The sequence below is a fragment of the Asterias amurensis genome, chromosome 14, assembly GCF_032118995.1.
Source record: "Asterias amurensis chromosome 14, ASM3211899v1".
Classification (NCBI taxonomy): domain Eukaryota; kingdom Metazoa; phylum Echinodermata; class Asteroidea; order Forcipulatida; family Asteriidae; genus Asterias; species Asterias amurensis.
The window spans coordinates 3,778,055-3,791,797 of NC_092661.1; the positions used below are offsets into that span (position 1 = coordinate 3,778,055).

Genomic DNA, 13,743 nt, shown 5'->3' on the forward strand with positions numbered 1-13,743 from the left:
AAACTAGTGATGCACAACCCTTAAATAAATAAATGCAAGACAGGTTAACATTTGCTCAACATTTCATCAAATTGTTTTCAGTAAGGAATTGTTCTCTCACCGCTGTTTCTGAACTGATGCGCAATCGTTGCAACAGCGCCCTCCATATCCGATAATCACAGATTCCAAACGCAGCCAGGACGCACATGTGCGGCGTCCATAGGTACTTGAGTCTTAGTATGGTTGCAGCCAGGCCCGCTGAGAGCACTGTCTGGATGGTTAAGTAGGCTAGCTCTGGACGGTCGCTCAGGACGTGGGAAGAGTCGGTGTCTATGATGGGGGCGTCGTCGTCTTTCTTGGCTTTGGCAATCTCAGCTTGTTTTCTGTTGCAGAGAAAACATGATACATACTTCGATTACAAATAAAGATGAATTTGACTTCCATAAATGGCCGACTGTGTAAGTCTATGAGGTAAAAGGAAAACCATGCAATTTCGTGTCATTATTGTGTGGACATCTTTCTAACATATGCATTTATAACAAATGGTTACAAACGCTTTTTTAAAAACCAACTCGACCGATCCAAGGCAACGTGTTCTTTTAAGAGTGAACTTGCTAACCTCCAGTTCTGGTAGACCGCTACGGCTAGCGTCATCAACAAACCAGTTAGTGTGACCACATAGAGAGGGAAGACTAGTCTCCGAGTCAGCCGCCATATGGTGTCCATCGGTAAGAAGACAAAGGCTCCGTTACAGGAGTATAAACGAGCATCAAAATCCCTAAGTCGAAAAAAGAAAACTGATTACAGCTACAACATTTTTAACAAAAAGAAGCAGAGAATCTCATGGAATAAAGTCACCTTCAAAGTAGCACTCAAAATAAAATCAGTCAATCAAATCGTTAAATTTATAAGACACCAATCCAACACTTGCTGCTCATAGAACCGTATATAGACAATGTGACCTCTGACGTCACACGAAAACCATAACATGATTCGCGCGCATACCGCTGGGCAAAACCTTTGTGTTTTGGCAGCCAGCTAGATAGTGTACGCAATCTTACTATGACTACGCAACTCAGTGCCCGGCGAAACATGACGTATATAGTGTTTTGTCAACAGAGGGCGGTTTGAATGTAAACATAGGTCACATCGTCTATATAGTAGGCTTTAAAAAAAACCTACAATACAATTACCTAGGTATGACTTGTGTTTATGTTTGAATTGATGGATTGAGTCACAAGTCTGAATGTTAAGAGGTAGCAAGTTCCAGCATCTGGCTCCAACTACTGGGAAGGCTTTGTCACCTGAAAGTTTGAATGTGTGATGTATTTTTAAGTAATGCTCTAAGAGGAGGCAACTTTGGTTGGGCATGCTGAGATCAAGCGAGTCTGTTCTGTATTTTGGGTGTGTATTCCAAAGCGCTTTGTATATTTGCAGAGCTGTTTCGAACAATATGTATTTTGAAAAGAGAAAAAAAGAGACAAGATTGAAAATCTAACTTACATGGTATTATCGATGCCAAACTTTGCCTTCAAAAACTTGAAGATGTGTTCATCCGCGTCCACACCAATAGTAAACTAAAGAACAGACAACGAAGAAAGTAAGTGATTTGTCATAGAGCTGGTCAGCTGTTACAAAAAAGCTCTATTTTCTATCCGAGTTTTGTGGATTGGGATATTTTGAGATAGTTAGAGTTTCATACAGTTCTCTATTCGCCTACAATTTACTAAGAACATCATCAGACGTCTACAAATACAGCTTCTTTCCTTGCACCATTAAAGACTGGGATGAGCTTCCCCAAGACATCATGAAGCTGCCCAACTTGGAGCAGTTCAAGGAGGCCATCAGATGCGAGTAGGCAAGCATCTTGTTTTACTTGCATGTATCTCTATTTTGATATATATTTTGGCACACACACTGCCACCATCGGCAGCCGCACCCTAGTCTACATGCTGAACCGGCTTTAACAAGTAGACTAATACTTTAGTAGAAGAGATTCTGTTTAAGCTTTAAAGGTGCGTCCCTAAAGAGGTACTTTTATTTTGTATCTTCATGCCAGGGGTTGCTAGTGGTATCAAATGATGTGTATTTTCACTGGGGGGTTGAGAAATATATCGATACCCCTTTACCTTAATGGAGATGTTTATGATGACCATTAGAGCTAGACATGTAATGATGTGGCAGAGCAGTTTGGCTAACCGGGTGCACATCCCTGCGGGTGATGGGCGTTGTTCCTGCAAACAAATTCATCAGTTTACATGTAAGAATGTGTTCAAAAAGACTCTAGACATCTGGGCCCAATTTCATGGCTCTGTTTACCGCCAAAGTCTGGGTTTAAGACTGACCCATTCTCCACTTACTGTGCAAGCACTGTGCTCGCTGTGTAAGCAAAGAATGCCTAAAAAGGTTGTGTACTCTGTATAATCTTTCTCAGCTCCCTGAGGAGTAAAAAGCCCCAGGCTGCCGTGGCGCTCAAAAGGCTTTTTCATACACAATATCAACCTCTACCAACACCTCAATAAGCATCTTGCTCAAGGACACAAGTGTCAGGACCGGGATTCGAACCCACACTCCGATGACTTAACCACCAAAACTCAAATTTGATGTTCTAAACCACTCAACCATGACATCCATTCCCAAGTTCTGTCAAAAAATCCACAGGCAAATCACTCAGGTGGGATTTGGAGACTGTTTGAATCCTAAGTGTAAGCAGTGGTCACCACAACGATCTTAAAGATGTTAAAATATTAAACCAGTCAATATATCTTGCTTGAGGTATCTCCACGGGTTTAAAACCAACCAATATCTTAAGAAGCACCTACCTGGAGCCGGAGATCTAGTAGAGCTGCTAAGATGAAACTGAAGGCGAGAGATCCCAGAAGCATCTTATTGAAGAACTGCAGCGCACACACTGAGAGGATTGAGACGCCTTGGATCAAAAGAAGACGATTCACCTATATTAAAGAAGGGGAGAACAAGAACAAAAATATCCGCTCAAATTCTTATCCTCCGAGTGAAACAATTATCAATCGATAGAGGGGACTCTACTTGAGAAGCTTTCAGAAAAAGTATCTGAGCCAGTTTACAAACGTGTCCTAAGTTCGAGTGCGCCCCGTGGTTAACTCAAACTCAGGCAGGTCGACCATTGGTAGACTACTTTGGTCGACCATTTGGAACCAGCCTCGAGCCCTTGGTTTCTTCCATGGACCCAAAAGTCGGTTCAATGCCAACATGTGTAAAGCAGAGAAGGGAACCAGTGACAATACAGCAACAAATGCGGATAGGCAATGGAGTGTTCCTGATGGCTGACTAAACTTTCAGACAAGTTGCTCGAGTGAGTACGTCACTGCGCAATGTCCCTTGCTGTCAGCTAGTGGTCAATCATCTGTTGACTAATCATGGTGTTCACTCGAACTTGCTGATGTGATGTAACTGAATTTGACTGGTACCTTGTTTGTTGGGACCATACCCAGACATGAGGAGCCGTACAACGCTATGGCTTGGAGTAAGAGTACAAACTGGGAGAATTGCCAGGTTAGGACGAAGAGAAACGAACTCAGCGTAATCAGGACTAGACTCACTCTCTGCAAAAAAGAAATTGTCATTTAACATTGTTGTTATTCTATATTATTTATTTTGTTACACATCCAACAGCGCATTCAAGCAAATAAAGCCCAGTCCATACTTCCTGCGAATGCGAATGCCAATTTTGACAAGATCAACTGATGCAAACTATTTGTTGCATATTCGTGACGTCAAAACTCATACTGCATTTGTATTTGCAGGAAGTATGAGCCGGGCCTAACAGGGTGGATAGGAATCAAGAAGAAACGTTCAGTTTTAGATGTGGTAGGAAAACCCAAATGGGAAAATAGTCCACACACTGATAATACAATCCACATTAGATGCGTTATTACATTCCGGGTTTATATTCCCCACCAACTTGCCATACATTGTGCACTGTCAAGATCTGCCACTCAAGGCAAGTGCACATGTCATAAAACCTGCGATAAATGAAGTACGTAAATGAAGATACAGAGGTTGAAAGATACTTTGAAGCGACAGGAATGACTGGAGAACTTGCTGCCAAGGCCAAATTACGAAAAGCTGTTAAGCAGAAAACACTTCTTGCTAAGCAAAAATTGAGTGGGGCACCAGCCACAACAATGCAAACTATGTAACTTTGGCTGGTAACCTGTTTCTGCTTAGCGATACTATTATCTGCTTATTGTGCTTCCAGGCTTTGTGAAATTGGACCAAGTAAGGTGGCACCACCAACTATCACAGACTATGATGGTTGACTGAGGTCCAAATGGTGATCTCATGACAAACTGCTCTCACTCACAAACCGCTATACAAGTCAAATAAAAATATGTAGTGCCCTCTGTGGTTAGAATTGATCCAGCTTGGCTAAAAGCAAAAAGCGAAGGTCTTGATTCTAAGACTAAGTCTTTATGAACTTCTGGCATGATATTTGGTCCTTGGAAAAAGTAGAAACACTTTATTGATTAAGGGCTAACCACATGTTCACATGCGTAGGCCTGAACAGCCATTTCAAGCCAATTAATTACAGTTTGTCTGATTTTTCCAAGAGCGAAAAACTACTCGGAAATCAGACTAAAGTAGGAATATCAGGTCTAGAACTTCTCGGTCGGGTTTTTGAAAAACAGAGTCTACCTCTCTCCAGCAATGCAACCCCCAAGTTCCATGCTGTAAGATTTGATTATCTCTCGGTACACAAGGTCATACCTGTCCAAACATTCTCCAAATTTAATTTAACAAGTCTCAGTTTTTGATGAAAAAAATTCCCCTCAAATCTTCCCAGTTGATGTTTTTCCCCCAAATTCTCTCAGCAGCTGCATCAGGTGGCGACAATCCGGAGAAAACCTGGGAATTACTGCCCAACATAATTGAGTTTGTGGATAAAATTAAGGGGGAATTTCTTCATCTGTTTCATTTTTAGAGAAAACAAACTTTTGTGTTCAAGCCCCACCTGTTCTTCCTCAGACGCTTTTATGAAAGATTATCAAATTACCGAACATTTTTTTCAACCCGTGTGGGCCTTGAAATAACCCTCGGCATTCACAGCAAATGTCATGGTGCTTTGTGCTATTCATTTGTTGCCACTTGCAAAGTTCCAATTCAAGTGCCCCTTACCACAGAGGACAAAATGGCCATGCCCCTTCAAGGGCAAAGTTCAAAGTTCAAGGCCTGCCCTTAGGACATTTTTTGTCCAAAAAAAACCCCAATCACAATGTGTTAAAGGCAGTGGACACCTGGTAGTTACTCAAAATAATTATTAGCATAAAAAATTTCTTGGTAACGAGTAATGGGGACAGGTTGATAGTATAAAACATTGTGCGAAACAGCTCCCGCTGAAGTGAAGTAGTTTTCGAGAAAAGAAGTAATTTTCCACGAATTTGATTTCGAAGACCTCAGATTTAGAATTTGAGATCTCGAAATCAAGCATCTGAAAGCACACAATTTCGTGTGACAAGGGTGTTTTTTCTTTCATTATCTCGCAACGTCGAAGACCGATTGAGCTCAAATTTTCACAGGTTTGTTATTATATGCAAATGTTGAGATACACCAAGTGAGAAGACTGGTCTTGGACAATTACCAACAGTGTCCACTGTCTTTAACCGTCTCCAAAGCCAAATTTTTTCTCAGTTGAAGGAGATTTCTATCTTTTGAATTCAGATATATATTCTCAACGCTCTTATTAGAGCCACCAAGAAGAGATAAGACCATGAAGAAATTTTAGTTTTAGATGTGGGAGGAAAACCCCAGAGAATTATTCCAAGGACAACCCACGCAGTCAAGTAGGGACTGAAAACCCAAACCAAATAGTGCCCACAGTGAGATTCGAACCAGGGTCCCAGAGGTGGAAGGCAAGATAAGATACCACTATGCCAAACTTATATTGATCTCATAACATTACTGCATTCACCATTTGCTCCAGTGTGTTTTTGGTCAGTTAGCGACTGAAAACCCAAACCACATAGTGCCCCCTGGTGGGATTCGAACCAGGGTCCCGGACGTGGAAGGCAAATCAAGATATCCTAACGCTAACATGATCTTGATCTCAGAAAGTGACTGCATTCACCATTTGCTCCAGTGTGTTTTTGTCAGAAAGGGACTGAAAACCCAAACCACATAGTGCCCCCAGTGGGACTCGAACCAGGGTCCCAGAGGTGGTAGGTGAGGCAAGACAACACTACTCCAACCGTATATTGATCTCATAACGTGACTGCATTCACCATTTGCTCCAGTGTGTCTTTGGTCAGTTAGCGACTGAAAACCCAATCCAAATAGTGCCCACAATGGGATTCGAACCAGGGTCCAGAGGTGGAAGACAAGGTAAGATACAACTACGCCAACCTTATATCATAGACGAAGGACAGAGATTGATCTCATAACGTGACTGCATTCACCATTTGCTCCAGTGTGTCTTTGGTCAGTTAGAGACTGAAAACCCAAACCAAATAGTGCCCACGGTGGGATTCGAACCAGGGTCCAGAGGTGGAAGACAAGGTAAGATACAACTACGCCAACCTTATATCATAGACGAAGGACAGAGATTGATCTCATAACGTGACTGCATTCACCATTTGCTCCAGTGTGTCTTTGGTCAGTTAGAGACTGAAAACCCAAACCAAATAGTGCCCACGGTGGGATTCGAACCAGGGTCCCAGAGGTGGAAGGCAAATCAAGATACCACTATGCCAACCTTATATTGATCTCATAACGTGACTGCATTCACCATTTGCTCCAGTGTGTCTTTGGTCAGTTAGAGACTGAAAACCCAAACCAAATAGTGCCCACGGTGGGATTCGAACCAGGGTCCCAGAGGTGGAAGGCAAGATTAGATACCACTATGCCAACCTTATATTGATCTCATAACGTAACTGCATTCACCATTTGCTCCAGTGTGTCTTTGGTCAGGTAGAGACTGAAAACCCAAACCAAATAGTGCCCACGGTGGGATTCGAACCAGGGTCCAGAGGTGGAAGACAAGGTAAGATACAACTACGCCAACCTTATATCATAGACAAAGGACAGAGATTGATCTCATAACGTGACTGCATTCACCATTTGCTCCAGTGTGTTTTTGGTCAGTTAGAGACTGAAAACCCAATCCAAATAGTGCCCCTGGTGGGATTCGAACCAAGGTCCTAGAGATGGAAGGCAAGACAAGATACCACTACGCCAAACATGATGTTGATTTGCTCCAGTGTGTTTCTGGTCAGGTAGAGACTAGTGAAAACTTAACCCACATAGTGCCCCTGGTGGGATTCGAACCAAGGTCCTAGAGTTGGAAGACAAGACCTTATATTGATCTCATAACGTGACTGCATTCACCATTTGCTCCAGTGTGTTTTTGTCAGGTAGGGACTAAAAACCCAAACTACATAGTGTCCCAGGCATTGCCAGGTGGGACGATCGAACCAGGGTCCCAGAGGTGGAAGGCAAGGCAAGACACCACTACACCAAACCTGACTTTAATTTGTGCTGATTATGATAAAACACTTCTGACGTAACTTTCAAGTGTGTGATCATTTTTTTAATACTGATAATTTGTTGGTTGCCACTTATGTTTCCACCTTTAAGAGGACTTGAATGTCTCACAAAATGAAAGCCTCACAAAACTAAATTTGACCTTGAGCCCTCTTAAACAAATTTTCATTTGATTTCCTTTGAAATGAAATCACAGCCAATGCTCAGATGTTATACCATCCCATCTCGACTTCATTTACTCCAGACGTTATTATGTTACAAGTGTAACGCACCTGTTTAGCAATCGTTAAGGTCGGTCTGAGGTAGTACGTGATTAACGCCATCTGGATGTGGATGAACGGTATTGCAAAACTCTCCCTCAATGGGATGGTGAAGTCGACTCGTGTTGTGTCTTCTCTGCAAGCGATAAACAAAAGTGTAAATTAACTTTCTGAAAACAGTAATAAAATAAAAGTAATAATAATAATGGATATTAATTTTGATTTAACCCTGTAATACACATACATGTATGTGTTAGAACTGTATACTCTGAACTTTCCTGAATTCTTTGAACAAATATCACAGGCATGCGACTTGGGTGGTGTTCAAACCCACGACCTTTACAGTTCTACAGCAGTGTCATACCAACTAGATTTCCGAGATTGCCCGCAGGCTAGAGGGAGTTCGAATCCTACATGTATGTTTTGGCAGCGGGTACCGCAACAATATAAGAGATGTTAAATTTGCATCGGGGATAAAGAATGTATTAATTTTTATTTGTTTTACCCATACACCGATGTGTGTTAGCACTGTATATTCAGTACTTTCCAGAGTCCTGTGACAAAATATCACAGGCATGTTACTCGGGTGGGATTCAAACCCACGACCTTTGCAAATCTAGAGCAGTGTCTAACCAACTAGACTATCCAAGATTGCCTGGTAGCTAGAGGTAGTTTGAAGCGTATGTTTTAGCAGCAGGTACTGCAAACGATTGAAAAGATGTTAATTTTGCATCGTGGATAAGGAATAAGCATTTTGGTTTTCACCATTTTGTGTACACCGATGTGAATGTTTAAATGATTATTTTTTTGATGTTTGGGGTTGAACAAAGAATTGACTAGAGTGGGATTCGAACCAAAGACCTCCAGATTAACGTGCCGGCGCTCTACCAACTGAGCTATCTAGCCCTATGTTGGTGGTCTCCCTATTTAGTCAATATCTTTGTTCGGGGAGTGCCTGTCAGAAGTCATTCAACCCCAAACTGTCGTGTAGCCAGGGATCACACCCAGGTAACGATACAACCTGGGTTATTATTTTTTTCTATCAATATAAACCACAAGGGAAACTGACTGGGTAAATTTTGAAATGATTTTTGGGGTTGAACAAAGAATTGACTAGAGTGGGATTCGAACCAACGACCTCCAGATTAACGTGCCGGTGCTCTACCAACTGAGCTATCTAGCCCTACATTGGCGGTGTCCCTTTTTTGTCAATATCTTTGTTCGGGGGTGCCTGTCAGAAGCCATTCAACCGCAAACTGCCGTGTAGCCAGAGATCACACCCAAATTACGATACAACCTGGGAAGCGGCAGCCAGGGGATCACCTTAAGGGGATGCGTCTTTTTATATCAGATATCAAATAATAAACCACAAGGGAAACTGACTGGGTACATACATTTTTAAATGATTTTGGGTTGAACAAAGAAAAATTGACTAGAGCGGGCTTTGAACCAACGACCTCCGATTTAACGTGCCAGCGCTCTACCAACTGAGCTATCTAGCCTTATGTTGGCGGTCTCCCTATTTTGTCAATGTCTTTGTTATTAGTTTTTGTTACAGTTGTTTTGGGGGTGGGGGTTTGAAAAACAAACGGGTTTCCTGTTAAAAAACAGAGGAATCACAACCCTGCTTACCGATTGAGGACATAGAATGCCGAGGCTAGGACCCCAGCTAGCCAGGATCCACTGAGCATCCAGGCAGTGCAGTAGAGAGAGATGAGGTACAGGCCGTGAAGGTTGAACACAGTGTTGACATAGAAGAAGATGGGTGCTTGAACATTCTGATAGAAGGGGATAGTAAAGAAAGATATTAAATCCAGGAAGTGGAAGTGGACACTATTGGCAATTACTAAAAAAAACTATTAGAATAAAGCCTTACTTGGTAACGAGTAACGGGGAGCTGTTGATAGTATAAAGCATTGTGAGAAACGGCTCCCTCTGAAGTAACGTAGTTTTCGAGAAAGAGATAATTTTCCACTAATTTGATTTCGAGACCTCAGAATTAGATTTTGAGGTCACGAAATCATACATCTGAAAGCACACAACTTCATGTGACAAGGGTGTTTTTTCTTTCATTATTATCTCGCAAGTTCAACGACCAATTGAGCTCAAATTTTCACAGGTTAGTTATTTTATGCAGATGTTGAGCTTCACCAACTGTGAAGGCTAGTCTTTGACAATCACCAATAGTGTCCAGTGTCTTTAAAAGGCAAATTTAATCTAGGTGCTATCTAGCTAGTACCTTGATGAACAACAACAATTCTAAGAAAGTTGTTGCCTGGTTCTGGCAAGTACGTGTAGAAATGCTACAAGAAACTTTCTTCCTAGATGCTAGCTTGTTCACAAAGAAATGGCAGACCAAAGTTGTTTAACTTGTGCTGTAGCTTATTCACAAAGAAATAAACAAAGAAAGGTGTTTTCCTTAATTCTTACTAATTTCAAGACCCAATTACAATTTTCTCTACCTGAACGAGAGACAAAGCTTTGTAGACAATGCTCAGGATGACTTCTTGGTAAATGTTAAATCGTTCAAGCGTGTTAATTGTCCTCCAATTTTCAGTGTCATTGTCGTGCGTCAATGCGTACAAACCTACAATCAAAGAAAATAAGATAGAAACATAAAGTCAATAGTACAAACATTAGGTATCATTTTACACAATTTCAAAATTACACAATTTTCCCCATCACCATTAAAAACACACACAATATCTATTGGGTCCATTGGCTATCAAAAGACTTCTAGGCTTTCCAGGTTGCAATCGAGTTATCTGTGGACCACCAGGGCTCAATTTCATAAAGCTGTTTAATAGCAAATGTAAACTTTATGGAATTTTGGCTGGTAACCAGTTCCTGCTAAGCAAGATTTGGCTTTCCAGGGGTGGATTTCACAAAGAGTTAGGACTAGTCTTATCTCGAGCTAGGACCAGTTAATCGTTCTTACTTTAGGACTATCCATGCAATTTGTATATCTCTTAGGACTAGTCCTAAGTTAGGACTAGTCCTAAATCTTTGTGAAATCGACCCCAGGTTGCAATTGAGTTATCTGTGGACCACCTGGGGTGGATTTCACAAAGGTAGTCCTAATTAGGACTAGTCCTAGGCAATGCTAAGAGATAGGACCAGTCCTAAGTTAGGATGAGTTACTGGTCCTAACTTAGGACCAGTCCTATCTCTTAGCATTGCCTAGGACTAGTCCTAAGTTAGGACTACCTTTGTGAAATCCACCCCAGGGCTCAAATTTCATAAAGCTGTTTAGCAAATGTAAACTTTATGGAACTTTGGCTGGTAACCAGTTCCTGCTAAGCAAGATTTCTTTGTGCTTAGCAAGTTTGTATGCTGACAGGCTTTATGAAATTTGGCCCAGGTCTGTGACCCAGCTCTGTGACCCAGCTCTGTGACCTAGCTCCCCTTGTGCACCCCTTGGTGAACACCAGCTTTCACCACCATCAACTCCTCCCAGCAAATGGCAATCAAGATCCACAGACAGTCATCGCCGGATCACTCCAAAGACCTTGAACGAGACATTTTTTCGCATTACGCTGATCAACATGGGGCTTGGTTTAGCGGACCCCCCTGTTGATGAACTGACAAGTTGTACACAGACAACTGTTTCCCACGACAGGAAAACGTCTTGTTGCTGAATGTTTATAAATAATGATTATCAACGGAATTGGAAATGACTTTGGGTCCAAGGTTATCTCAAAGGGATATTTGGGTCAGAATTCAAGAAATCATGGAAGTGTCTTTAAAATGTGGAAAAGGTCTCAGACCACCTACTTTCAAAGAAATTAAGGCTCGTTTATAAGGAATTCTAATACGTTCATATCTGCTTTTAATCAACAAAATTCTTGAAAAAGTTTTTGTGGGGGTTATGTTCCTTTCTTTAAATTTTCAGAATTTATATTATGTTTTTCATAATTATTTAAAGGTGAATTATTCAAAAGTAAGCCAGTTAATACAAATTTAAGACAATTCCAAATTGGTGTGACATGTATTGGTTGATTAACAATGTGTGGTTGGACCAGATGGTCAAGAGCACAGAAATCAAGCTCTGGTGTTTCTGAGAAGCAGGATGTGGGCTCGAGTCCTGCTTGACATTTGTGTTCTAAAAGCAAGATGATCAGTGTCGACAAGAAGCCTAGTATTACTATTTACTGATTTACAAATGCCTAGTCTTACTATCGACAGTGATCAGAAGTGGTGGGTCAGCTAGATATCTCTCACCGCCCGTCAAAAATAAAGCTACTACAATGCCACTAGAGAAGCTAAACAGGGAAAGACAAAAATGGCAGGCGTGAGTTCAGTTTACACGCGTAAAGATTTCATCCCGACTGATTTATAAATGCCTAGTCATTGATCAGAAGTGGCGGGTCAGCTAGATATCTCCTACAACCCATCAAAAAATAAAGCTAATACAATCCCACTAGAGAAGCTAAACAGGGAAAGACAAAAAGGACAGGTGTGGGTTAACGTGTAAAGATTTCTTCCCGACTGTTTTACAAATGCCAAGTCTTAATGTATACAGTGATCAGAAGTGGTGGGTCAGCTAGATATCTCTCACTACCCATCAAAAAATAAAGCTAATACAATCCCACTAGAGCAGCTAAACAGGGAAAGACAAAAAGGGCAGGCGTGGGTTCGGCTTACACGTGTAAAGACTTCTTCTCGATTGAATTACAAATGCCTAGTCTTAATATCGAAAGTGATCAGAAGTGGGTCAGCTAGATATCTCTTACCACCCTGCCCCCCTTCTTCAACCTTGAAGGTATTCTAGGGGCACTCTTCTTAAAGGCAGTGGACACTATTGGTAATTACTCAAAATAATTATTAGCATAAAACCTTTCGTGGTGACGAGTAATGGGGAGAGGTTGATGGTATAAAACATTGTGAGAAATGGCTCCCTCTGAAGTGCCATAGTTTTCGAGAAAGAAGGCCTTTTTTCACGAATTTGATTTCGAGACCTCAGATTTAGAACTTGAGGTCTCAAAATCACCCATCTAAATGCACACAACTTCGTGTGACAAGGGTGTTTTTTTTTTTTTCATTATTATCTCGCAAGTTCCATGACCGATTGAGCTCAAATTTTCACAGGTTTGTTATGTTATGAATATGTTGAGATACACCAACTGTGAAGGCTAGTTTTTGACAATTACCAATAGTGTCCACTGCCTTTAATATCGACAGTGATCACAAGTGGGTCAGCTAGATATCTTTTACCACCCTGCCCCCCCCCCCCTCTTCGATCTTGTACATGGGTATTCTAGGGGAACTCTTCTTAATGAAATACTATTGATTAAGCCATTGCCTACGTCTTGTTCCTGTGTTTCTCGTCATAAATAAGGGAATCAATGTGTGGTGAAGAGATTTTCAACTAGTGGTTTAATCCCAAATAGGCCTAGTTCTTGATAATTTTACCGAGACGAAGTCGAGGTAAAAGAACCAGGCCTCGCAGGGTTTAAACCACTAGTTGAAAACCAATTTAACACACTTTGATTCCCATTCATAAATACCTTTTCGGTCAAAAACATCATCACATTTTGGTCAAAAAGTAAAATAAATGCAAAAATTATAATTGTTAAATGTTTTCTTTCAACACAACACCCCTCCAGCTGTGAAATGGTAAAGCCCTCCGCCGCCCTCGGTTTAACAACTCCTAATAAGGGAATGCTGTGCTCGTCGTGCGTATCGCGTGATGTGGCACAACTGTTTCAGCTGTTGCTCTCGACCAATAGGAATGTAGAAACTGTCTTATAAGAACAGGTGCAAGGTCGCGTGTCACGCCCAAACACTTTTTACTGGTCATAAACAAAAGTTTATACATAACCACATGACGCGCTCTCCACCAATAGGGATAGCGAAACTGTCTGGTATTTATGAATGATATTTTGTGTATTGTCCAATATCATAAGAAATCAGGAATAGTTTTGTAACAAAAATGTTCAGACCACTTTCAAACTAATTTGACATCATCAAACTTTTTTGGATTTTG

At 41.3% G+C, this 13,743-nt stretch overlaps 1 protein-coding gene across 1 annotated transcript in view; it reads right to left on the minus strand.

The window, feature by feature from the left end:
* LOC139946930 (protein C-mannosyl-transferase DPY19L3-like) overlaps window positions 1-13,743 on the minus strand; it is a 103,463-nt gene that overhangs the window by 9,616 nt on the left and 80,104 nt on the right. Inside the window, exons 4-12 of the mRNA XM_071944716.1 lie at window positions 10,220-10,344; window positions 9,390-9,535; window positions 7,770-7,893; window positions 3,429-3,563; window positions 2,802-2,933; window positions 2,109-2,213; window positions 1,483-1,556; window positions 599-757; window positions 101-362 (exon numbers count right to left, since the gene is read on the minus strand). Coding sequence (XP_071800817.1) covers window positions 101-362; window positions 599-757; window positions 1,483-1,556; window positions 2,109-2,213; window positions 2,802-2,933; window positions 3,429-3,563; window positions 7,770-7,893; window positions 9,390-9,535; window positions 10,220-10,344 — 1,262 coding nt within the window. The remainder of the gene's footprint in view (window positions 1-100; window positions 363-598; window positions 758-1,482; window positions 1,557-2,108; window positions 2,214-2,801; window positions 2,934-3,428; window positions 3,564-7,769; window positions 7,894-9,389; window positions 9,536-10,219; window positions 10,345-13,743) is intronic.